Raw genomic sequence first — 24,125 nt, forward strand, 5'->3', positions numbered from 1 at the left:
AATCCTGTTTTTGTAGATAAGAAAAGGTAGGACTTAAAACAAAAAAAAGCAGAATTTTTAACTTTTCTTAAAAATTTAAAACACAGAAAGAACTCATTTATGCAGAAATTACCAGATTTATTACAATCATCTTTGCCCTTTGTCTAAAAATAGAACTGAAAATTTGTATAATTAAAAAATGTCAAACGGTGCTTCGTTTCAGGCTTATGTTTTCATTTAAGTGCTTAAACAAAGTAGCTTATTCATATCTTCAATGTAAGCATATTTGGATTTTTAGCAAACATTTAATAGATAAAAATGATTATTTAAGCATAAAAAAAAATTCAGGAAATTATTTAAAAATTGGTAAAAATAACTTTAAAAGTATTACAAAGTAGGAGGAACGCGTGAAAAATCAAGTTAGAGGGAGAACTAGCAAAAAAGTCCGAGAGTTGGTAATTATGTCTTTGTGAATTTTATTAGACCATATAATTTGCAAAATAAATAAAAACAAGTTCTGGAAAATTGGGTTCATAATAATTTAGCTACTTATGATTTAAATAGTTAATATAAATAACTATAATTGCTATTTAAAAAATAAAATATATAAATAAAAAATTTAAAGACATTTTAAACAATTCAGCTTTGCACCTTCTTTTAGAAAATTAACAAAAAGCGTTATTTCCTCCAAAGAAGATACTAATGTTTTCGAATACTGGATATAATCCGATCAAGACTATGGCTGGCCAGACATACTACCTTTGTAAGGCTTTCAATCAAGTTTACAGGTACAAATATCTTTGGTCTTGGCAGTTTTGCATTAGATTATGTGTTCAAACATATTCTATTAGTAATGCTGTATAAATTACAAATATATAAAAATAGCAGTCTTTCTCAAATTACTTTGCATAACATATAGAGATAAAAACTTAAAATAAGTAGTAAATATGACTGTAAATATACTGCATTCATATGATTTATGATTAAAACCTGGTCTAAGAGGATAATTTTCTCGTTTAGCATGACTGTGTGCAACATCATATATTTCAGGTGTAAATCCATACTGTTTCCATATTTGATGATAATTATACAGGGTCTTCACAGCTTGTTCAATATCACCAACTAAAGTCTGAAAAATAAATCAAACATTCAGTACAAGCATAATCAAAATAATATTCTTGGCAAGAGGAAAAACTTTTTTATCAAAACTATACCAAAAGTCCAGGCCAGAAAGCCTCTAATGATTGAAAGGTGGGCAAGGTAATCTGGCCACTGTTCATGCTAACCCAGAAGTACCAATCATCTCGTTTCATGAATTTGGAAATAAGCTTTTCATATTCTAAAAAAAAACATTCTTTTTAATTATTAAGCCAGTTCCAAGTCACAAAAGTAAACCCAAAACAGAAATAATTAGGGAAAAGCTTGCCCAATATGGAAAGATGCGATTAGTCCCTTGATGATTGTAAGCCTCCCTCATGAATTAACAAGGGAGAGTGGGGTTGAAAGGAAAAACTTTACTATCTAGACAACTGAGGCATTGTTTCCTATGCATTTTTTACACCACATCGAATGACACCAAAAAATATAAAACAAGTAAAAGTTCCGAAGTACAGGGGTGGAACAGCAGCATAATTGTTTTGGAGCAGGAAAAATGTGTTTTTGAGCAAATAAATTTACATTTTGTAGTAGATTGGAACCAATAGTCTTTATACTTAGAACAGAATAGTGCTTTCAAAATTAGGTTTTTGGGCAAATAAATTAACATTTTATATCATACAACTGAATGGCTTTGCACAGGGAGGAAGTATATAAATCAGAACTGAATGAAATCATACACAAATTTAAAAGTAATATACAAAGGATATATACAGACAGATATGCATAATATATATAAATGCCTGAACATTGCTCGCGAAAAATTTTGCTTCATATCGTAAAGGTTACAGTTTAGTGCGGTTTTACCACATCATTCATCATTGGTCCTTTTTTTTCTTTAAGGAACTGTATGGGGACACATTTAGAACAGTTTCTGTCACAGATATATGATATGAAGCGATCTTCAAAAATAAAGTCATCCCTTATCTACAAGAAAGGCAAGCACTCCATTCAATAATATTTATGCAAGATGGAGTGTCTCCACACATAACAACTCCTGCCAAGATACTTCTGAGGTCGACGTTTGAAAATCATCTACTCAGTTGATGTTTTCCTCACAAAAACCCTCAAGGACTTTAGATCTTACACCTTGTGACTTTTGGTTGTGAGGCTATTTAAAGTAACGGGTACATAGAGAACGGCAAATGTCTTTGGCCCAGTTAAAAGAAGCTATATGTGTAATATACCCTCTGAAATGCTATTTAACACTGTGCAGAGTGTCTTCCATCATCTAGCGGTTGTAATTCTTAATGATGGGAAACACATTGAATAGCTATAATGTGAAAAAAACTTTTATTGTTCAAAATAGATTGTAATATAATTTTGTAAGACAGTAAATTAACTGCAATGCCATATTTCAGTCAAAAATGTAACTAGTATAAATATTTTTTTCATAGTTAAAAAAATCCCTCGTGTTTCTGAGCATTTCAGTGCAAACCACATCTTTCTATTGTAAATAGTTTAAAAGTTTTTAAAAAGTAAACTGATTTTTGCATCATCCAGCATAATAAATATTATGTATATATATAATTAAATGGTCAAAATTTCTATAATTTACACCACTGTCAGTTTTAGAAAAATTGGATACAAAAACAGAAAATTTGGCAAGTTAATAACACTAGTTTAAATCTTAAAAAAAATAATAGTTGAAAGTAGTGATAAGAGTCAATAAATTGTTTGCAGAAAGTTTATTTATTTATTTATTTATTTTTTTTTTTTTTTTTTTTTTGCAGAGATTTTGTGTTCACAGAATGTTTTTGTTTCATCAAGTTTGTAAACAGACAGAATTAATAAAGTTCAGTTATTATTAATTGTTGCCCTTCAAGGTGGCTTTATGTTATTAGAATAAGCAAAACACGTTTTTAGAATTTCACCTCATCAAAATAACGATTAACTGTATTCAGTATTTGGCATACTGCTTGGTATATAAAAAAGTTTAAATTAGTTAAAAGAGTCACTAAATCACTTACAGAGAGCTTTTAAGTAGAGATTCTGTTAAAAGTTTTTTATTTTATCTAAGTCTCTATACTGATACAATTAAAAAAAACTTACCTATTATAAATTTTTGCCCTTCAGGTGGCTTTGTTATTAGAATATGCCTAACACCTTTTTAGAAGTATATTCAATCACAATAACGATCAACTGTATTCAGTATTTAACATACTGTTGCTGTTCATGGCCAACTCATGCTTATCAAAATGTGTTCCCATTTCAAGCAATTTTTTTCAATACTTATCCTTTAAGAGGAGCTGTAAAAATGTACTTCTCCAATATTTATATTAAAACAGTACCGTATTAATGCAGTTTTAATAGTTCCCAAATATACTAGCATAATACCTGTATTAATGGATTTGATACCTATTAAAACTGCACTAATCACCATAATACCAATAGTGCCTAACAAGCACATGCAAGTGCCTATAAACATAACACCTTTTAAGAACTTTATTCCATCACAATAACGATTAACAGTATTTAGCATATTGCTGCTGCTCGAGACCAACTCATGATAATCAAAATCTGTTTCAATTTCAAGCAATTTTTTCCAATACTTATTCTTTAAGAGGAACTGTAAAAATGTACTTCTCCAATATTTATATTAAAACAGTGCCATATCAATTCTGTTTAAATAGGTAGCAAATACACTAATATTAATACACTGTATTAATGGATTTGGTACATATTAAAACTGAACATGAAATACCAACAGTGCTAATTAACAAAACTAAGCATCATTCATGTTCAATTTTATCAATTACTTTACCTGACCTAATGAATATAAAATAAGAGCAATAAAATAATTTTTACCAAAAATAGAGGTATAAACTAGCAAACATTGATAATTTAATTCAAAACAAAGGCTAATGCCTAACCAATGAGAAAATTCTATTTCTCAAACAACTCTACGGAACAAATTAGTTGCAAATTTTGAATGAATTTCAAGATCAGGGGGCTAAATTTGTTCTTTGCCGTTGCTATCCAAGTATCAGGAGTAGTACTAAAGTGTAAGTGGTTCAGGAGTTCTAAGAGAAACATGCACAGACCCTTAATTTATTTTATTATTTTAGATACAAGAGAGCCTGAAAAAAAAGGCATTATTAAATTTTAATAAAAGATGTAATAGAAAAATAATAAAGAATTAAATTAATATATACTTGAAAAATTTACTTAATAAGTCTCGTATGAAACTAAAATCTTTTTAGCATTTATTTCTGCAGGCTCATATGATATTTAAATAAGTATGGATTTTAAGTTATTAAATGTAAGAAATATGATTAATATTTCAAACTAAATAAAATTCCCACTTTAAACAAAATTTATTTAACACCACCAATAAAAACATACCATCATCAATAATATATAAAATCATCAATGCACAGTTAATTCTAGAAGGGGATTGTAGGGTGCACAAACCCTTCTATTTTTTTGCACAGTTTTTTTTAAAATTATTTTCACGCGGCTTTTCACATTATGATGTTTTGAATATGATGTAATTACAATACGTGATTTCAATTTCAGTTGATACAAATTTCAGTTATCACATATTGAACTGCTAGATTCGCTACGATTCCATGGTAAATCCACATTATTTTTTGACATTTTTTAAAACATATTTTTACATTTCTCATTTTTGTAGATATTTTTAATTACATATGGCATAATTTTATTAAAACACTCGAATTTCAGATTTCAGAAATGACTATTTGTAAACGGTTACTTGTTTTTGATAATTTAGATATTTTAAATACGATATTATGTCAAGTTCTAGGGTATTACTTTTAAAAAATGTTCTATTTGTGCTGATTCTGAAGTAAGGCATTGTCATTTATCGATTTTTTTAGGTCTTTGGCATTTCAGATTTAATGGCATTTGCAATTCTACTTTTTTTTATACATTTTTATTCTGACAAGTAAATTTCGTTATTTTAGTATCATTATTTTGCAGAGATATGTTGGGGCATTACTGATGGGGTGGCCTATCCAGTGTTTTTTTTTTACTACTTGAGATTGAAAATTCTATTTTGTTGAATTGATTCTTCAAAATTTCATTATTACTCTTCATCTTTTTATATTTTGCAGCTATTGATTTTTATAATTTACAATCAATAATAATTTAAAAAATTACCAACAATGCAGGTGAAAAACAGATGGCAAGAATGTAACAATAGTATAACAGACGCTTCTCCCTTTCAACCAAAGAAACCATTGACAGATTCCCCACCCGCTATCACCCTACGACTAGTCTCTTATAAGGATCGTCAGAAGGATGATTTCTTCTCCCTTTTTCTTCTGCTGCAGGTATGAAGAAAAAAAAGTAAAAGAAAAATATGCAAATCATTCTCTAAAACTAATGAGAGGGTGAAATGCTTAAATGATCTATCTTGAAGGTCAAGTTTACTTGATTGGTATTTCATAGTAGTAATATCAGACACATAGGTAGACAGTATAAATTTGCACTTTTCATGCATAAAAACTTTAACCTTTTGAACTATTAAGCCTATTACCTTTATTTCAGTTTCATTCAATTCAGTTTAAAACAATACCAAACTAATGACTTCATTTGTTTACATAGGCATTTCAGACAAACAAAAATAGGCATAATCTAAATTTATTAGCTTTATACCTAGTATTTCCCCTAAAACTTTTGAACTAATCATTCTATTGATTAGATTTTGATCTCATTCACAATCAGAGTCAAAAAATACATAGGAAACGATGCTTAACTTGCCTAGATAGTAATGTTTAAGTTTTACCTTTTACCCTTCAGTAAATTTAAGTTGGTAGCAAAAGCTCACCTTGGGAGAGGAGGCAAACTTTAGGTATCTATATTGGACCTAAACCACAACTTTTAGAACAATAAATAATGTAATAATTCTATGAATTATTTTATAGTATCTTATAAAATGCCTTCTGATTATATTAATGTTTATTTAAAAATGTATTTATTTTTAAACATACAGTTTTGAGAAATTTATAACTAAAATCATGACAAATGACTCAGTGGATTTTATAATATTTAAGTTAAATCTTCGAACTATTATTGATAGCATAAAGAAGCGATAAAACATGATTTAGGAAAAAACTTTTGCAAATTTTGCTTAAAAGTATAAACCACTCACCACGAAACATTTTTAAGTACTTAGGTTCTTGAAACAAGATAGCTCCTTTAACCAAGTATTCAAAATAAGAGTCAACACCTCCACCGATACCTGAATCTAAGGCTGTCCATTTTCCATCTTGAACGTTAATATGGTTGCCTACCTTACATAAATAAAAAAAGTATGAGATGTTTTCATATTGTAACAGAAAAAATTACCATCATATTGTAGAACACAATAAAAAGTTTAACTACAATACAAAAACAAAAGTTTAACTATAATTAACTACTACACAGTTAAACCTCGGCCATGACAAACAATAACTTTAATATGTTAAGAACTTACTTTTAATGATACTTAATTAAAGATACAATAACAGTGGTAGGAAGGCCCAATTGGATGAATAACTGATTGATAATTAGAATAAGATAATATAATTAGAAACTAATGATGTAGTTAAACGTGGAATAAAGAGTCCATCACTTGGAGATCACAGTGATGTTGCCATAAAAGAAATAAATTAGCATAAATAAGTTTTTATTTATCGCAATGCTTTATTGGTAGTAAAGGTGGATCAAGCTGCTAAGTAAGAGATGAAAAAAAAAGCAAACAACAGGGATGTTAGAGATGTAATACAAAATGCTATGTATCGGACAGCCAGTTTGAAATTTTTTTAAAAGAAAAAAATTCGTTTTTAAAAGTTATTCAAATTTGAGTAAGTGTTGAGTAAAACTCCAGAGCTATTTTAACAAAAATTATCAGTATCACTTGATATTTTTAATTGATATAAATGCAATTAAAGCCAGCAAATATAATATTAATAACTGATAGAACTGACCTTAAGTATAATAAAGGCAGATTTTACTGTGTATTATTTTTAATTTCAGAATTACTTTGTTTAGGACAAAAAGTTTTAGCAAATTCAAGTAAAACTAGTTTTATAAATGAAACACTGACTCATAATGGTTAGTGATCTAAATATAGACAAATTTTTTAACTACTATCACATTTAAAAAAAAACTAGTATTAATTATTTTCTAATACCAATATTTAATTAAAATTTGCAATCAAATTCAAGATTTTTTTTTACCAAATAATTTTTCAGTAGGATTTTAAATCTTGAAACGAAAATGCACTGAATATGCTGCTCAACATTTTTTTATGAATTTAATTTAATATATGATGCCAAAAAAAATTTATATGATTACTGTATTGTTGATTGGAATCTATAATTTTTAAAATCAAGTTAAGAGATGAATTAATAATTGTGAAACTACAAAATACCCCTAAAATATTTGTTACTGCTTTTGCTGAAAAGTATAGATAAATCCCTTATGGAGAAAAAGAATGATTCAGTGGGTCATTTATATTGGGATGTATTTTCAGTGATGATGGAATATTCAGGTGGTGAGGAGTAGTTGGAGATATTGATAAACTGAAGATTAATGCAGAAATCAGGGGATGATGAAAACAATAGTTGAGCCGGATTAGAATTAATAAAAAAAGGGCTTTTATTTAGTAGTATATTTGCAGAGCTCGAGTTACAAAATATAAAAATATATTATCCATAAGAATTTCAGTTGAATCAATTTTGCATAATAATATTAAAATAGGTCAGGCCAGGGGAGACGAATCCCCCACAACCTGCCTAGTCAAAAGCCAAATTAAAAAGTACATGTAATTTGTTCTCAACGGACACAGAAGCATGGGTAGGAGATCCAAAATTGGCGATTTATTAAAATATAGCATAGCCAAAACAAGGCCAACCAGCATATCAATATAGAGTTAAAATAATACCTTGGCGATCACGAGTCGCCAACAAATTTATGTGAATTATTACAACCATGCAACCAAAACATTTAGCCGTTGGAAATTTAGAATAAAAAGTTATAAATAGATTTTTTTGTTTTCGATTAAAGGCAACAGTGAATATATAAGTCTGCATTAGTAATGAAATAAAAAAAAGTATCCGTTACATTAATCTAGAAGAGAAGAAATAAATATTTTATGTTCGTTTAAAAGATTAAGTTTTTGATTTATTTTAAAAATAATTCCATTAATAAAAAAATCAGCTTAAGTAATGAAAGATATTTTAAAAGATAGAAAATAAATATGTGTATGCCAATTGTGGCATCACACCCCTGAATTAATCACCATAAAAATTTGATAATAAACATTGAGGTTTTTTTTACACAAAATGATTAAATTCCCTAAAAGTTTGAAGCAACTAATCCTGCCAGTAAGACTGAATCTGTAAATAATTAGTTAACAATAGAAGTTTGAACTAACGAATTTTGTGATTTTTACTAACATTACTAAGATTAAAAAGATGTAGAACTGTTGTCATAGCAGAACTGTTGTCATAGGGATAGTTTTATAATTATCATCATGAAAATAATAAATCACCAAAACTTCAACATTTTGATAACGAGCAAAGGTATGTAAAAAAGTTTCTGCATGAGGTTAGTTTGGATATTTACACTAAACATTTTGTAGTTAAAACTAGACTCTATAAAAGGTCCTAAGAAAGTCAATAAAATTTTAACTGTAATGATAGAAAGGTAATAAAATGTATAATAAGCTCACCAATCCCATTGGAGATCTCCTTTTCCATAGAGCATTCAAAGCATTCACGGCAACTTTTTCAAAAATAGGATCACCAGTTAAATGACTAAGTGTTCCAAACTCAACAATGAAGGTAGATACTCCAGCAGTGCATGTTATGGGGGTTTCACCTTCAGGAACACCATGGAGCAAATTAACTGTTCCGAAAGGCATGCCGGTTTTTGTTTCAAATGCTAGAAATTAAAGGAATTATAAAAATACAAAATTCAAACCAGTAAAAAATCAAACAATATACATTAAGTTGATAAGATAAACACCAAAGAAAATATGTGTAGTTGATCTTACTTAAATCTGAAAAATAAAATTTATGACTCTTACTTAACTATATCTCAATTAAAGCTTAAGGTAGAAGTTAAATAAAATAATAGTAATTCTGTTTATTACATTGTTAACATTGCTTAATATTATTCTATAACAATTTCTGGTATATTATTAGTGGATCACCTATTGGAAAAGTATTGATTTCAGCAATGCAGACAAAGGACAAGAAATTTTTTATGACTAAGATTTGTAATATGTGTTTTTGTTACAAATAAATAGCACAATAATAAATACTTTTTTAATTGGCCATAATCTTGTAATCTAACTTGATTAGATAGAATGCACAGTTTGAGGGGAGAAAAGCTAGATATGACTATGCTGTACAAAGCAAAGGTTAAAAAAAAATCATATTTTTAAAAAAAAAAAAAATAAACAAAATAATGTTGGAAAAGTTTATGGCATATAAACGAAATTTAGAAGAATTAACTGGATGAAAAACAAAAAGGAAAAAAAAGGTTACCAGGTCACATTAAGTTGATGGCCAATGGCTGATTTGATGTAAAATTATCCAATAGCCTTATCAGTCATGTTGCAGATTTTTTATGGAATGCTTTGTGAAAAAATACATACTAAAAGAAAGACAACAGCAAAAAAATTTCACATTTTTTAAACCAAAACAATGATATGGGGACCATTTTGAAGCATTACTAGAGAAGGTGGCTCATATGTTCTTAATGCCTATATTTTTTTATTTAAGAGCCAATTTTCTTAATTTTAGTGTCACTGAAAAGGTGGCAGTGAGTACTATGTAATAAAACTATTAAAATGCCAGAAATACAGATAGAAGTCTTTAAAAGATTGCATCAAAATTATTTTTTGGAAATTTTTCTGCAAATTTCAAGAAATTTTTTACAGTAAAGTAACAAGTTTCAATGTGTCAATTTTTTCACAAGTCAACAGCAACATAACTTTCAACATAAAACAATTCAAAATAGTGTTTTTTGTTTTTGATCATTAAAAAAATAAGTGGTTTTATAGTACAATAGCAATGTTCCTGGTTCATAATTTTTTCACTTTATGCTAATCATATTTTCAATACAGGGGAAAAAAAATCAAGATAGTGTTTTTTGTTTTTGGTCATAAAAAAAAATTTTCACGCATTAATTTTTTCCCCATAATGTGAAATATTATACTTTTCAACTTAAAAATCAAAAAGTTGTGATTTCTTTTTTTTTAATTTTGTCTATAAAAAAGGATTCTTGTTATAGTTTTGGCTCAAAAAAAATTGAAATTATAATTTTAGTCCTTTTTAGCAATTTTGTACTTTTTCACAAAAAATTTAACAGAAATACCGCAGCAATAAGACCTTTTTTTTAAATTTTTTAATATCAAAGGGAATGAGTCTAATGAAATGTATGTTAACATTAGAACATTCTGATTAATTACCACCTCCCTCAAGCTGTTCTTAATTTTGAAATTTGCTAAATTTCCAATTTCATCAGCCTTTTGAAAACAAAAAAACTTTTTCAAAGTAATTTACACTTTGATACTTGAAATAACAATTTTCACATGCATACTAAAATTTTAATTTTTACTTGTTTCATTAGATCTTATTTCAATTAAGACTAAACCTTTGCCATGAAATGAATAAAAATTTCAAGAAACTGAAGCAAAAAGATATACTTGTTATTTGAAAAAGTTCATTAGCTTAAAAAATTAAGGTGAAAAAACTCCACTTTTTGAGCAGTGAAAACAGATGCCCATTCTTAAGATTCGCAACAAACTAATAACAAAATAGATATGACAAAATAGATTTGAAAAAAACTCAAAAAAACAAAGCCATTTTCCTAACATTTTAAAAGCCTCACCACGAAAGAGCTGGAGCAAAGTGGCATTACATATGAACTTTTAAATCATTTATATCAAGTGGTGTGGAAAATAAGTTTAAATGAATAAAGAATAATGCCTTAAATTAACTTAGCTACCGCTAGAATAAAATTTTTAAAAAGGCGGAGAAAGTTGGCAGCCCTGTATAAGTGTTTTTTTCTCTTTTCATATACATAGAAGATACAGTAGGGAACCGATTATCCGGAACGATCGGGACCATCGCTATTCCGGATAACTGATTTTTCCGGTTTTCTGAATCGCTACAAAAAGCCGTTCTTTTTATTGTTAAACCCAACTAAAAAAAATATTTGGAAATAATCTTAAAAAGAAGAAAAAACGATTAAGTAATACACTAATGATTATTTCCAAAATGATGGTAAGGTAAAAATCTTTCAAAAAAGAAATAAAAATCCTAAAATCTTATGAGGAAAAAAACATTTTTTTAAAAAAAATGGTGGGAAAATTTATCGAATTTCGTTCCGGTTTTTTGGTTTTCCGGTTTACTGATTTCCGGATAACGGGTTCTGTACTGTATTTAAAATAGATTCCATTTATTTTAATATATTATTTTAATTTATTTATTTTAATCTATTTATTTTAAAAATAGGTATTTAAAAAAGATCTATACACATAGAAGATATTTAAAAAGCTGTCATTTAAAAAACTGCCATTCTGTCATTAACATTTACAAAGTTTAAAAAGAGAAAAAGAAAAATTCTTATCTAATTAATTTTTATTAATATCTAATATTAATAATTACATATCTAAAAAATTTATATTATATTTTATTTTTTTACATTTTACACATTGCTTCTTTTTTGCACTTTAGCAGTCATCACCGCATTAAAAAAAGACATTTAAAAAATCATGAATTTATGGCAATAATTGAAAAAGATTGATGATAAAACCATGTGTATTTATGATGAAATCACATGAATTTGACACAACAAAAAGGGGTTAATTAAATGTACATTTCAAGAATCAAGTGTTGTAATAAATAATATCACACTAAAAATATTGAGTATTTAAAAATATGTAAAAATCAGTAGCAATAACTGACAGAAAATCGATTGTAAGAAACAAAACATAGAATTATTATGTCAAATAGTGAATATTCGGTAGCAACTATTTGTATCATTATTGGAAATATTTATATCACAATACAAGGATTTTATTTAAATGTGCATTTTATTAAATTTTATTATATTTAATTTGTTGCTGTTGTAGTTCATTTACGTTGCACTAAAGCTGCACAATGGGCTATTGGCGACAGTCTGGGAAACATCCCTGATGATGCTCCGAAGACATGCCATCACAATTTTGATCCTCTACAGAGGGGATGGTGCCCCCGCTTCGGTAGCCTGACAACCTGCACGAGAAGATGAGCACTTTATGGTAGAACAGTTTAACAAGGACCAATACCGCATACTCTTAGTCCCTACACAGACTGATCCATGTGGTCACCCACCCGCACACTGACCGCAGCCAGTGATGCTTGACTTCGGTGATCTGCTGGGAACTGTGTCTTAACGATCAGTCCACTGCGGGACATATATTCAATAAAATACATTATAATTATTTAAATTAATTTAAATGTGCATTTCGAATTTCGCGTTTCTAAATAATATTGTATGAAAATATATATGGATTTAAAAAACCGTATGAATATCAGTAGCAATAACTGTGAAAAAAAGTAAATCAGAAAAACATTGGCATCATTGTGTCAAAAAGTGACTATCAAATGCAAAAATTGAATTTTGCATGTTGTAATAATAATGGTAAAAAAATACTTATTTTTAAAAACATTAAGAAAATTCATAGTAACAATAGCCGTTTAAACGATCGAAAAACCACACGGATTGATGTTGGTATCCATGCAAATTGAGCGTGTCAGAAAGTGATGCCTCAAATGTGCGATTCAAATTTTGCATGTGGTAATAATATTGGAATTTCAAAATTTATAAGAAAATCGAATTCATTCACTGCAACTGGAAAATAGGATCAGAACACGGATTTACAATGGTATCAAGTGCATTAAAAAGTCTTTATTAAAATGCGCAATTCGAAATTTCCATAATGTATTAAATATTAATTCAATCTAATTATAGCCAAATAAAAATTTGCGTAAAAAGTCGTTATTAAATGCATGATGAAAAAAGAGGAAGCAGATAAGGGCAAAATAAATGTCTCATTAAAAAGATTTTTCATCCGTAACAAAATTTACATTTTAGATTAGTCTTGAGATTCGCAGAATTCTACGAATTAGCGTAAGAATCACTTGTCTGATGAAATTAGACTCAAGAACATTAAGATAAGCTGAAGTGAAAAAGTGAAATAATTTTGGCATTACTTTAAAGCATTAACTAATTAAACCAAGGTTCCAACAAGGTGAAGCGATAGAAGATTTATCAAATTCTTGATGACAGACTCTGTTGTGTTTCCTTAACAGGAATTGCATAAACCCAGGTTTTTATGAAAAAGCCAGCCAATGTGGGCTTTTTCAAATATATTCTACATGCATACAAACCGTAAGAATAATATGTAGTGTTTACTAAAAAATATTGCTTGACTATAACCAAAGGGATTAATAAAATAAAAATAAAAAAGATTATGAAAATAACTATTTCAGCCATGTTTCTGCTTTCTAAATGTATAATGAATTGCATAATGATGAAGTTACTGAATTAATTTTTTGTAAAATATAAAGCATAACATGCTATTTGATTAGTTTTAAATTATAAATAAACATATAATTTGCATTAAAGTTAATTGATGGAATTTCTAGAAGAATTGTATATACATAAATGAAATGCACACATCTTTTTAAATGCATGGTATGTTTGTTTGTATTTTTCAATGTATGAATTCTCTACATGTCTTAACACTCAACAAAAATTAATAAACTTTTATCTTCATTAAACGTTTTGCTTTTAAAATGAATGACAAGGATGATAAATTTTAAACATTTGTTTTCTAAGCATTCCAAGTATATAATTTAAGATTTTTCAATGAACATCATCGTAAAAGACCAAAGGCAATGCAAAACATATCATAAAAAAAACAAAACCTACAACATGCATCCACATTCCATAAATAAATAATTTCATTCTATGTTTAAAACATAATTCACCAATATTAAATAAACTATGTTTTAAGTAATCATTAAAATGTAAAAAATAAGCTTTATCTCAAATTGTAGAAGTAGTAATACTTAATTAATATTAATGTTGCACTAAAGCTGCACAATGGGCTATTTAATCTCAAGCGTCATAACTAATTCATTTTACTAAAAATTCAGAATATCAGAAAAATACAGTTATTTTTATTGAAATATTTCAACAAGTGTAGAAAGTTTTTTGCTTTTCAGTGCCTGATTTCACAGTTTGAACTGAACTAATCAAAAATACCCAGCTGTCATCTAGTCCATCTATCAGTGAATAATAAACTAAGTAGAAGAGATGTTTAGTTTTTCAACTAATATTCTAAATTATGATTTTTTTGCCAAATTGGCACGTGATTGATTTAGGGGTGAAGAACTGAAAGGCTTGAGCGTAATATTTACGGTACCTCCTCTCGGCAGCAAGAAATTTCTCCTACAATATATTGTGGTATTATTTGACTTTAAAGCGCATGCGTCATATCCGTGGTATTGGCGATATCGGATTTCAAACACCCGCACGTTATATCAACCCTCCACGGTATACTTAGTTACTGATTTTGGTTTCATTTTGAAATAGCGTGCTTCTGATTTTAAAAATATCCGAGATTGTCGATGTTGCTTTTGGATCTCCTGTGAAAAACGAATAATACAGAGGAAATAAAAATAATCAAGGTATGTATCTATTATTTTCAATAAATATTTTATGCATAAATAAATATTTAATCATGCAATTTCGTTTCTATAGATGTTTTGAGAAATGTTTCAAAGTTCAGCAATTTTAAATAAAAAATTGTTTTTTTTTATTTGTCTTGCATTAAATTATCTCTATTTATTTATTACTGAACAGAAAAAATACTTTCGATTAGAAAAAATGGGGATTTTCGTATCGTAATCTGTGGCTGAATAATAAGTAACAGAAGAATTTGAACCCCCGGGCAAAACCTCTTCGTATATTTTATTTTATCATTTATTACTATTTAATTATTTTTTAATTTGAAAAACTTAAAATCCATTTCGCCCCTTTTCGAATGAAGTGGCGTGACAGATCACGATGCGGAAATATTCCCCCAAAATGCATTTCTGTTGATGTTTCGTGGAAATTATAAATTTTCACAATTTGAATTGAAAAAAAAATTTCAGATAGAAATGGTTAAGTAGTTAAATTTGAAATAGCATTTTCAAAAAAAATCGTTTCTATTTTAGTGATTTAAATTTCTTACATTTTTATTATCTGCAATTTTGAAGAATTCTAGAATTTTATTGAAAAATAATGCTTGAATTTTAGCAATTTTAAAAAACTTAGCACTTGGAGTTTCTTTGAATTTTAGAAAATCAAATGCATATGTATCGATGTTTTGCGAGAATTTATAGAATTCCGCAGTTTTAATTTTTAAAAAAATATATTTAAGTAATATTTAAGTATTTAAAATGGCAAAAAACTGCCGTGATTTTAGCGATTGAAATTCTTTTTATTTTTATCGATGCTTTGAAGAATTTTAGAAAATGCTGCAGTTTTATTTAAAACGGTATTAAAATTATAATATTTTTGTATTTAAATTTAAAATAGCCTTCATTTAAAAATAATGCTTGAAATTTAGCAATGATTTGCGGGAATTTATAGTTTAAAAAATTTTGTGTTTAAGAAAAAATGCCTTGCTGACAAAAGTTTAGAATTTAAATATTAAATAGCGTCTTTTGAAAAAATTGCTTTGATTTTAACCATTTGAAATCCTTTATTCATTTTTATCTATGTTATGAAGAATTCTAGAAAATGCTGTAATTTAATACAATATTTTAATACTTTTATAATATATTTTACCTTTTTTTTTACAATGGCTTAAAATAAAAAAATTACTTTAATTTTAGCAAATTTTTAAAAAAAAATTATTATTAAGGCTTTGTTGAATTTTAGAAAATAGTGGAAATTTATCGAATTCTTCAAATTCATTTTAAAAATATATTTAGGTAATATTTTAGTATTTTAAGTAGCACATTTGAAAACAATTGTTTTGATTCTAGGGATTTGATTTTTTTTTTTTTTTGATATTTTCTAGTTAATATATAATAATTAGTAAAGGCTGCAATTTTAATAAAGGCGAAATATTTATTAGTAAAGGCGAAATATTCTAGTAAACAGGGATGAGATTAGCCAAAAGGCAAAAAAGCTGAATTTCTACACTAGTAAATTTTACGCAAGCGCAACCCTTTAATAATAAATTCCAGACAGTTTAAGATAATAAATAATGTGTTGACATACAATTGTGTACTAATCTATTATTATATTAATGATTACATTGATACTTAACATTTAGTGAAAATAAAAATTACCAATTGAAAAAATAAAGCTGGAAACTATATTTGTCCTCAGTTCACATAAGAGACTTATTACTTGAAAAACTACCTGGTTTAGCAAATTAAAACTACTGAGTATATACATAAATATTTCATTTCTTTTAATAAATACTGTTATGTGATTTATAGCAAATGTATCAGTAATATTACTTTTTTAATTATTTTGGGGGAAAAACTACAATGGGCAGAATCATTATGTTCATATTATAGTCTAATCTAACTAGAGCCCTGTGAAACATATCAATAACAGTGAAGTAGAAATATATAGTAACTCCTTAACATACAAAATTGCTATTTTAGTTTGAAAAATTAAATGACAATCAGCAACTGTTTAGATAATTATTTTTCATTTGATAAGAATTTTGCATTTTATAGCATAAATAACAGCAATTATAATTTAAAATTTTGATGATGAGTTAATTAACTCCGTTTCCAAAAAAAAAAAAAAATTAATCACTTTTTAAGTGATTGCTTTTGTTTGCTATATCTTTTATGTTTGCTATATTTCGTCGTTAGTCCATCTTCATATATTTTGTGACAAATCTTACTTTTTCTTCCTTGCAAGCACAGAATGTTAGTTTTGAATATATTCCCTTTCAGTTTCTCAGATGTTGATACTAATAATCGTCGTTAGAAAAACGGTCACCTTTATAGTAACCAATTTTTAAAAAAAATTTTACTTCTTACAAGAATCGCGATAGTTGATCTTAAAATTGCATGAAGATGAATAACAATTATGGATTTTGAAATCACATGAATATGAAACTAGATATACGATTTTGAACATGAGAAAATACAAACTGGGATATAGAATTTTCAAAACGTGTAAATACAAATCACGATTCATAATTTTTAGATCGCGTAAATACGAATCATGATGCGTAATTTTTATATTGCATAAATAAGAATTATGATGCATAATTTTTAGAATGTGAATTTTAATGTCTTATTTTTAAATCACATATAAATACGAAAATTAATGTTTGATATTATAACCGCATGAGCAAATCAAGACATTGAATTTTAAACTCGCGCGAATACGAATCGCTACATTGGTCTTAGAAGGGCGTAAATACAAATCACAATATCGGATTTTTAAACCTCGTATATACAGGGTGGCCACTCGAATCAGATTTCAAATTTCCCTGATTTTTCCAGGTTTTCCAGATAAAAATCTTAAAATTTCCAGGTTTTTGTTTCTTTTCTCTTATAAAGTATAGGATGTGTACAAGAAAAGTGTCTATATTATAAAATATTTTATTCAAAATGTTACTTTTTTAACATATCATACTTGAAAAAAATAATTTATTTTGAAAATTTTCAAGATTTTTTATTTATTTTTTAATGTTTTGGTACAAAATTTTGAATCAAAAATCATATATTGACCAACAAAGGAGCCTTTTTTTAAAATTAAAATATGTTATAAGAGGTTAAAATGAAATAGAAAAAATTGCCATTAATGCAACAATTGTAACAATTTGTCGACAAACATTGCTGTTAGCGATTGTAAAAAAATGTGTGATTCGTTGGTTTGCTCAGAAAAAATAATTCACAGATTTCTTTGAATGGGAGTAGAAAAAGAAAAAGAGTGCGATATAAAATCTATTATCATAAAATTTAACCAACTAATTTTTGGAGAATTTTATAAAGTTAAAAATACAAAAACATTTTGTCAAAATCGAGAAAAAAAAATAACCACCAAAGCATCGGAACAAACTTGAGCCATAAATGGATTCAGCCCAAGGACAGAATTTAAAAACAGAAGCTAATAACCTAATCCCTTTTTCCACCAGAATCTTTCCTAAATTTTCCTAAATTCCCATAGCGGTCAAAGGTTTCCACATTTGTTTAGCAACCGTGGGAGAATTTTATATGGCATTCTAGTTTAACAGAACTATAATGGAGCAAATTTTGATGCAAGCAAAGTATTGCTAAGTTGATGATATTTCAACTGTTTGGCGATACATTTCCGTTAAAAAAAAGTGGGTATAATGGATGAAATAATTTAAATTAAGAAAATTAGCAAATAATTTAAATTAGTGAAATTAAAAAAATTATCAAAGAAAAATTTCCAGCTTTTCTTTAAAATTCCCTGATTTTTCCAGGTTTTTATCCAAATTTCCCTGATATTTCCAGGTTTTTTCCAGTATAAAAAAATTCCCTGATAATTCCAGGTTTTCAAGGTTTTCCAGGTGGGTGGCCACCCTGATATAAGAATCGCAACGTACAATATTCAAATCGAGTGAATAAGAATCGCAACATGCAACTTTTATATCACACAAATCTGAAAAGCTATGTTTGATATTAAAATCGTGCCGGCCGATGGTCGAGTAATTAGCGTGCCTGACTGCAAGCGATTGGCTGCTAGTTCGAATCCGGCGCAGGGCATGGATGTTTCACTCTGTGTTTTGTTCTCTATTGTGTGAATGTGGCCCGCCCTGTAAAACAGGTATGTGGCAGTGTGGCGTGGGTAATGTCGCTCGCCTCCGTGACTTAGGTTCACAGGTGCCCACCGGATAACGTTAAATGAGTAACATTTCTGGCATCTTCCTCGGTGAAAAACGTTAAAGTTCAGTGCCTGCCGTTAGGAAAATAATAAATAAATATTAAAATCGTGTGAATAAGAATCGGGATATTAGCAGATTCCAGGCTTGGGACCTGTAAAAGGCTTGTCAGAAGCAGCGTCGTTTGAACTACGAAAATCGGAGCTATCTGGCGGGCGGGTAAAAATGCGAAAAATCTCATTTGCTGCATGTAAAAGGGGAGAAAATAGCTAAAATAAGTAAAAATGAGGAAGGATTGGTAACTATGTAGTTTCAATTTTCTGTTTCTCTTTGAAAATCGGTGAATTTTCTGAAAAAGCGGAATATTTATTAAAAAATATGAAATGTTTAGAAAATCTGAATTTTTGATAAAAAGCTGAAATTCAAGAGATAAAAGTGAAAAAGGCGTAAATCCACTAAAAAGCGGAAAAATCTCATCCCTGAGTAAAGGCTGCAATTTTTTTTCTAATAAAATTATACTATTTTTGTATTTAAATTTTAGCAAAACACTTGCATTAGAAAATGCTTGAATTTTTGGAACTTGAAAGATTGTTAGTTTCTATTGCAGTTTTGTGGAATTTTAAAAAATCAAAGAGTAAATTTTCTTGAATTAAATTTCTTATAAAAAATATGTAGTCTTATTTTAAAATAGTACACTGGAAGATTTTTGATTGTATGTACTTTTTTTTTTTCATTTCTGTTTATTTTTGCCAAAATTATGTTTTATAAATTAAATAAAAAATTTAAAAAAATAATAATAATAGCAAAGATTTTGTCACATTATGGATTATGTTAATTATTGAGTTGTAAAGTAAGACTGAAAACTTTTGTCAAAAAAAATTTATATTGATTTCATTATTATTCTTTTATAGAATATTTCTGTTATGGATGCTCTTACTGATTGTCCAGGATATTGCCAGGTAGTATCAAAGCCCAACACTAAAAGCGCTGTCTGGATTTATTTCGGTTTACCAGTTGATGATAAAGGCCGGATTTTAAACCAAAATATTGCTGTATGTAAATTATGCTCAAAAACTGTTGGATCAAAAAGTGGGGGTACAAGTAACCTGACAAGTCATCTAAAGCATCATCATCCTTTAAAATTTAGGGAATTAAACACTTCAAGCAAACAATTGACAAGAAGTACTATACCTGCCATTGATGTTGATGATCCTTCAGTTCCAGTTGATGCTGAGCAGAACCCAAGTGAAAGTGTGAAAAAGCGGCAAAAAACTATGTTAGATTTTCAACCGCTGGACAGTAAATCGTCTAAAAATTGCACCGAAGCTGTGGCAAAATTTATTGCAACATCAATGCAGCCATTTGCCACAGTGGAAAATCCGAAGTTCAACGAAATGGTGAGGGTTTTGAACCCAAAATATAAGCTGCCTGGAAGAAAGCACTTTTCAACTGTAGCTATCCCGAAATTATATAATGATACGGTTGAAAAGATAAAGGCTGAAATATCTTCCATACAGAGTTGTGATATCGCAATCACTACTGACTGTTGGACATCGATAACCAATACTCCTTTTCTAGCAGTGACTGCTCATTTTATTTTTAATGAATGGCAACTTCTAAGTGCGTGTTTGAACTGCAAACATTTCATAGAGGACTATACATCAGAAAATTTAATTGAAATGTTAAGTAATACTTTAAAAGAGTGGAATATTGATGTTAAAACATTGCCCTCAATAACATCAGACAATGGCACTAACATTGTTAAAGCAATCAGAGATCTGAATGTAAACCAGATTTCATGCTTTGCCCACAATATAAACATTGGTGTCAACCAATCTTTACAACAGTCTTCTTTGAAGAGAGCAATTTCTCGCTTGAAAAAGCTACAGAACACGATTTCTCATTCATGGAAGATGAAAAGAGACTTACAAAGAGCTCAAGAGCAATTGAGTATGAACGTTGAAAGCTTGCCGAGTGCATGTGCGAGTGTTGGTGAAGCACAACAAAACTTTGCAGGCGATTTTTGTCCAACCAGCTTCCTCTTTGCAAAGTTTTGCTGGATTATCCCTCCAGAAAACACTTAATGCTTGAGGGATCTGACATAAATGTTCTTCAAGATTTTGTAAGCGTCACGAATTTGCTTGAAGAAATGTCGAAATCTTTAAGTGGAAGCAACTATATTACAGCTTCCTGCGTTCTGCCGCTGTTGAATAAAGTAAAAAAAAATCTTGAAGTTAATGACAGTGACTCTGAAGTTAGCAGGAGTATAAAACAAGAAATTCTGGGGGCTCTGGAGGCCAAATACAAAGATTCATCCATGGCATTGATTTTGGGTCTTTGTTCATTATGTGATCCGAGATTCAAAGTTAAATATCTAGAAAATGAGTCTGCAGTTAAAAGTAGAGCGATTGAACTTATGGCTGAATCATATACTATGCAAGATGACCCACAAATGAGTGTTCCTTCTTCATCCAGTACTCAAACAGAAAGAAAAGGACTTGCTAAGTTTTTTGACTCAGATGAAGAAGAGGACTTAAATGTTAGGGAATGTACACCAATAGCAAAATCTGAGAGGGAGATGAATGAGTATTTAAATATTTCAAAAATTAGCATTTCGGAATGCCCATTAATGTGGTGGAAAAGACATTATGCCTCTTTTCCGAAATTGCAGTTAATTGCGAGGCGCTTCCTTGCAATACCAGGGACAAGTGTACCATCTGAAAGTGTATTCAGTGTAGCAGGCAATGTTATTACTAAAGATCGTGCATCTTTATTGCCTGACAAAGCTGAGATGCAGATCTTTCTAAGTAAAAATTCCAATTATGTTTAATTGTGTTGCAAAATTTTGAGAAATAGTGTTGTGATGTTTATAATTGTGTTGATGTTTATATTAGTAATTGATGTTTATATTAATAAAATTTTTCTGTTTTAAAATGATGATGCTTCATAATTAGTTGATTCTATGGGATATTTATGCTGCGAGCTAATATAGGATAAGTTCCCCATTCTTTTTAAATGATGCTCTTTAAACACATAAATTTTTATTTGCAAAAAAGTCTTAGCATTTATAATATGCATAACAATTTAATTACCGCGGTATATCATAATATCGTGATATGAAGCACACAATATACCACAATATCGAAATTCTGACATTGCCCAGCCCTAGTGTGTGTGCGAAAAGTGATTACTCAAATTCGAAATTCATGCATCATAAAAAAAAATTTTTTAAAGTCATGCAGAATTTTGTAGCAATAATCATTGAAAAGGCGATAGAGAAATGAAATGCTTACAATGGAGTCTGTGCAGATTGAACGAATTAAAAAGTGAAGACTCAAATTTAAAATTCAAAATTTTTTAAGAAAAAAAAAGTTCAGTGTGTTCAGAAACTATCTTGGAGTGCAGATTTTCCACCCAATTTATGCTTTAAAAAAAAAAAAAAAAAAAAAAAAAAAAAAAAAAAAAAACATTGCTAGGAGTGGAGAAAAGACTCTAAATAGTCTCCTTTTCTGAAAATAGTTGCTTTTTCAGCCTTTTCAGGCAAAAAAAGTTGCCATAGTCGCTTCATGCCAAAAATAGTTGCAAATAGTATTTTAGTCGCCTGTGGCAACCCTGTACAAAATTACTAACATCCTGCACCGCTTTAGTTCTAGAATCATTTCCAGACCTGGTAACAAATTTAATTTACATCTTTTAAAGATCAAATCAGCACTGGAAATCACTGCTGATTTTTCATTGGGCATTTACCACATACTTAACCAATGCAACTTTGGGGAAATTGGACAAACCAAACATGTTATAAAAATTTAGATTAAAAGAACATGACAGATGTGTTTGTCGTCATAAATTCGATATATTTTCTATTGTCGAACTTCAATAATACAAAAATTCTAGACACCCCTTTCACTTCAGCTCATCTTGATGCTTAGAAATCCTGTTTTATTCATATAAATGCTGATTCTCTAATTAATGACTCACAATACTACTTGGAAATGTATCCTACCTTGATTTGCCACTTTTGGTCACCATCACTTCACTCACCATAATCTAATTTTTTTTCCCACATTTCATTTTTAATTTTCATTGTCAACTTTGTATTTCTTTTTCCAAATGTGTTTTGCTTTCCTAATTTATGTGTGGTATGTTTAGGTGGATCTGAGTGCTCAAAAAGAAGAATTTTTTCATCTTAATTTGTGAAGCAAATAAAATGTTTCACTTAATGAGTTAACTTTTGCTAGATTATATTTTTATTTATTTTAGTTGTTGTAAGCATCAATGTAAACAGAAGTGTTTTTATTATGTTAGTTTCACTTTTTGTAAGGAAACATTTAACACCTTTTTTAAAGAGCTTAACTAGACCAAGTCTTGTCTCTGACTTTATCCTTTGTACAGCATTCAGTACATATGAAGCACCATGACACACTGAATTCATATGAAGTTGCTACAAAAGCTTAGGAAACAAAAAGGAATCACCCACTAATGTACTATAGTACATTGATTGCATTGCATTTTGCTAGTAAAGCAAATAAAAAAGATAATTGAATAGTATTAAGAAATGTCAGTAGTTATTTTTAAATTTTGAGAATAATGAATAATTGGAAACCAACATTTTTAATCCTGCAAGCGTTGAACCCCCCGGTAAAATTGCGTTGAAACTTCCCATTACACACTACTTTCACATGAAATAACATGGAAAACTTTTTTTTATGCTGAAAAACCTGTATCTAAAAGTTCAAAAAAGACTGAGTGGATAAGTTGAGCAAGTGACCTACCATTGGATTAAATAGTATGTATGTTATTGAAATTTTATAAAGAAATACAATAGGGAAGCGATTATCCGGAACGATCGGGACCATCGCTATTCCGGATAACTGATTTTTCCGGTTTTCTGAATCGCTACAAAAAGCCTTTTTTTTATTGTTAAACCCAACTAAAAAAAACATTTTTTTGGAAATAATCTTAAAAAGAAGAAAAAAAGATTAAGTAATACACTAATGATTATTTCCAAAATGATGGTAAGGTGAACATCTTTCAAAAAAGAAAGAAAAATCCTAAAATTTTATGAGGAAAAAAAATTTTTTTTTTTAAATGGCAGGAAAATTTA

At 28.6% G+C, this 24,125-nt stretch overlaps 2 protein-coding genes across 2 annotated transcripts in view; one reads left to right on the forward strand and one right to left on the reverse strand.

Moving 5' to 3' along the window:
• Positions 1-24,125, reverse strand: part of LOC107456646 (ER degradation-enhancing alpha-mannosidase-like protein 2) — a 42,883-nt gene that overhangs the window by 6,482 nt on the left and 12,276 nt on the right. The window contains exons 4-7 of the mRNA XM_016074557.5: positions 8,819-9,030; positions 6,254-6,395; positions 1,194-1,318; positions 970-1,108 (exon numbers count right to left, since the gene is read on the reverse strand). Coding sequence (XP_015930043.1) covers positions 970-1,108; positions 1,194-1,318; positions 6,254-6,395; positions 8,819-9,030 — 618 coding nt within the window. The remainder of the gene's footprint in view (positions 1-969; positions 1,109-1,193; positions 1,319-6,253; positions 6,396-8,818; positions 9,031-24,125) is intronic.
• Positions 19,748-21,887, forward strand: LOC147801358 (E3 SUMO-protein ligase ZBED1-like). Its single transcript, XM_087155094.1, has 2 exons — positions 19,748-21,071; positions 21,149-21,887. The coding sequence occupies exons 1-2, from the start codon at positions 19,945-19,947 to the stop codon at positions 21,849-21,851; spliced, it is 1,830 nt and encodes a 609-aa protein (XP_087011220.1). The 5' UTR covers positions 19,748-19,944; the 3' UTR covers positions 21,852-21,887.

The sequence above is a fragment of the Parasteatoda tepidariorum genome, chromosome 11 (assembly GCF_982258835.1).
Source record: "Parasteatoda tepidariorum strain Cologne lab strain chromosome 11, Ptep-v5.0, whole genome shotgun sequence".
In the NCBI taxonomy this organism is placed as follows: Eukaryota; Metazoa; Arthropoda; class Arachnida; order Araneae; family Theridiidae; genus Parasteatoda; species Parasteatoda tepidariorum.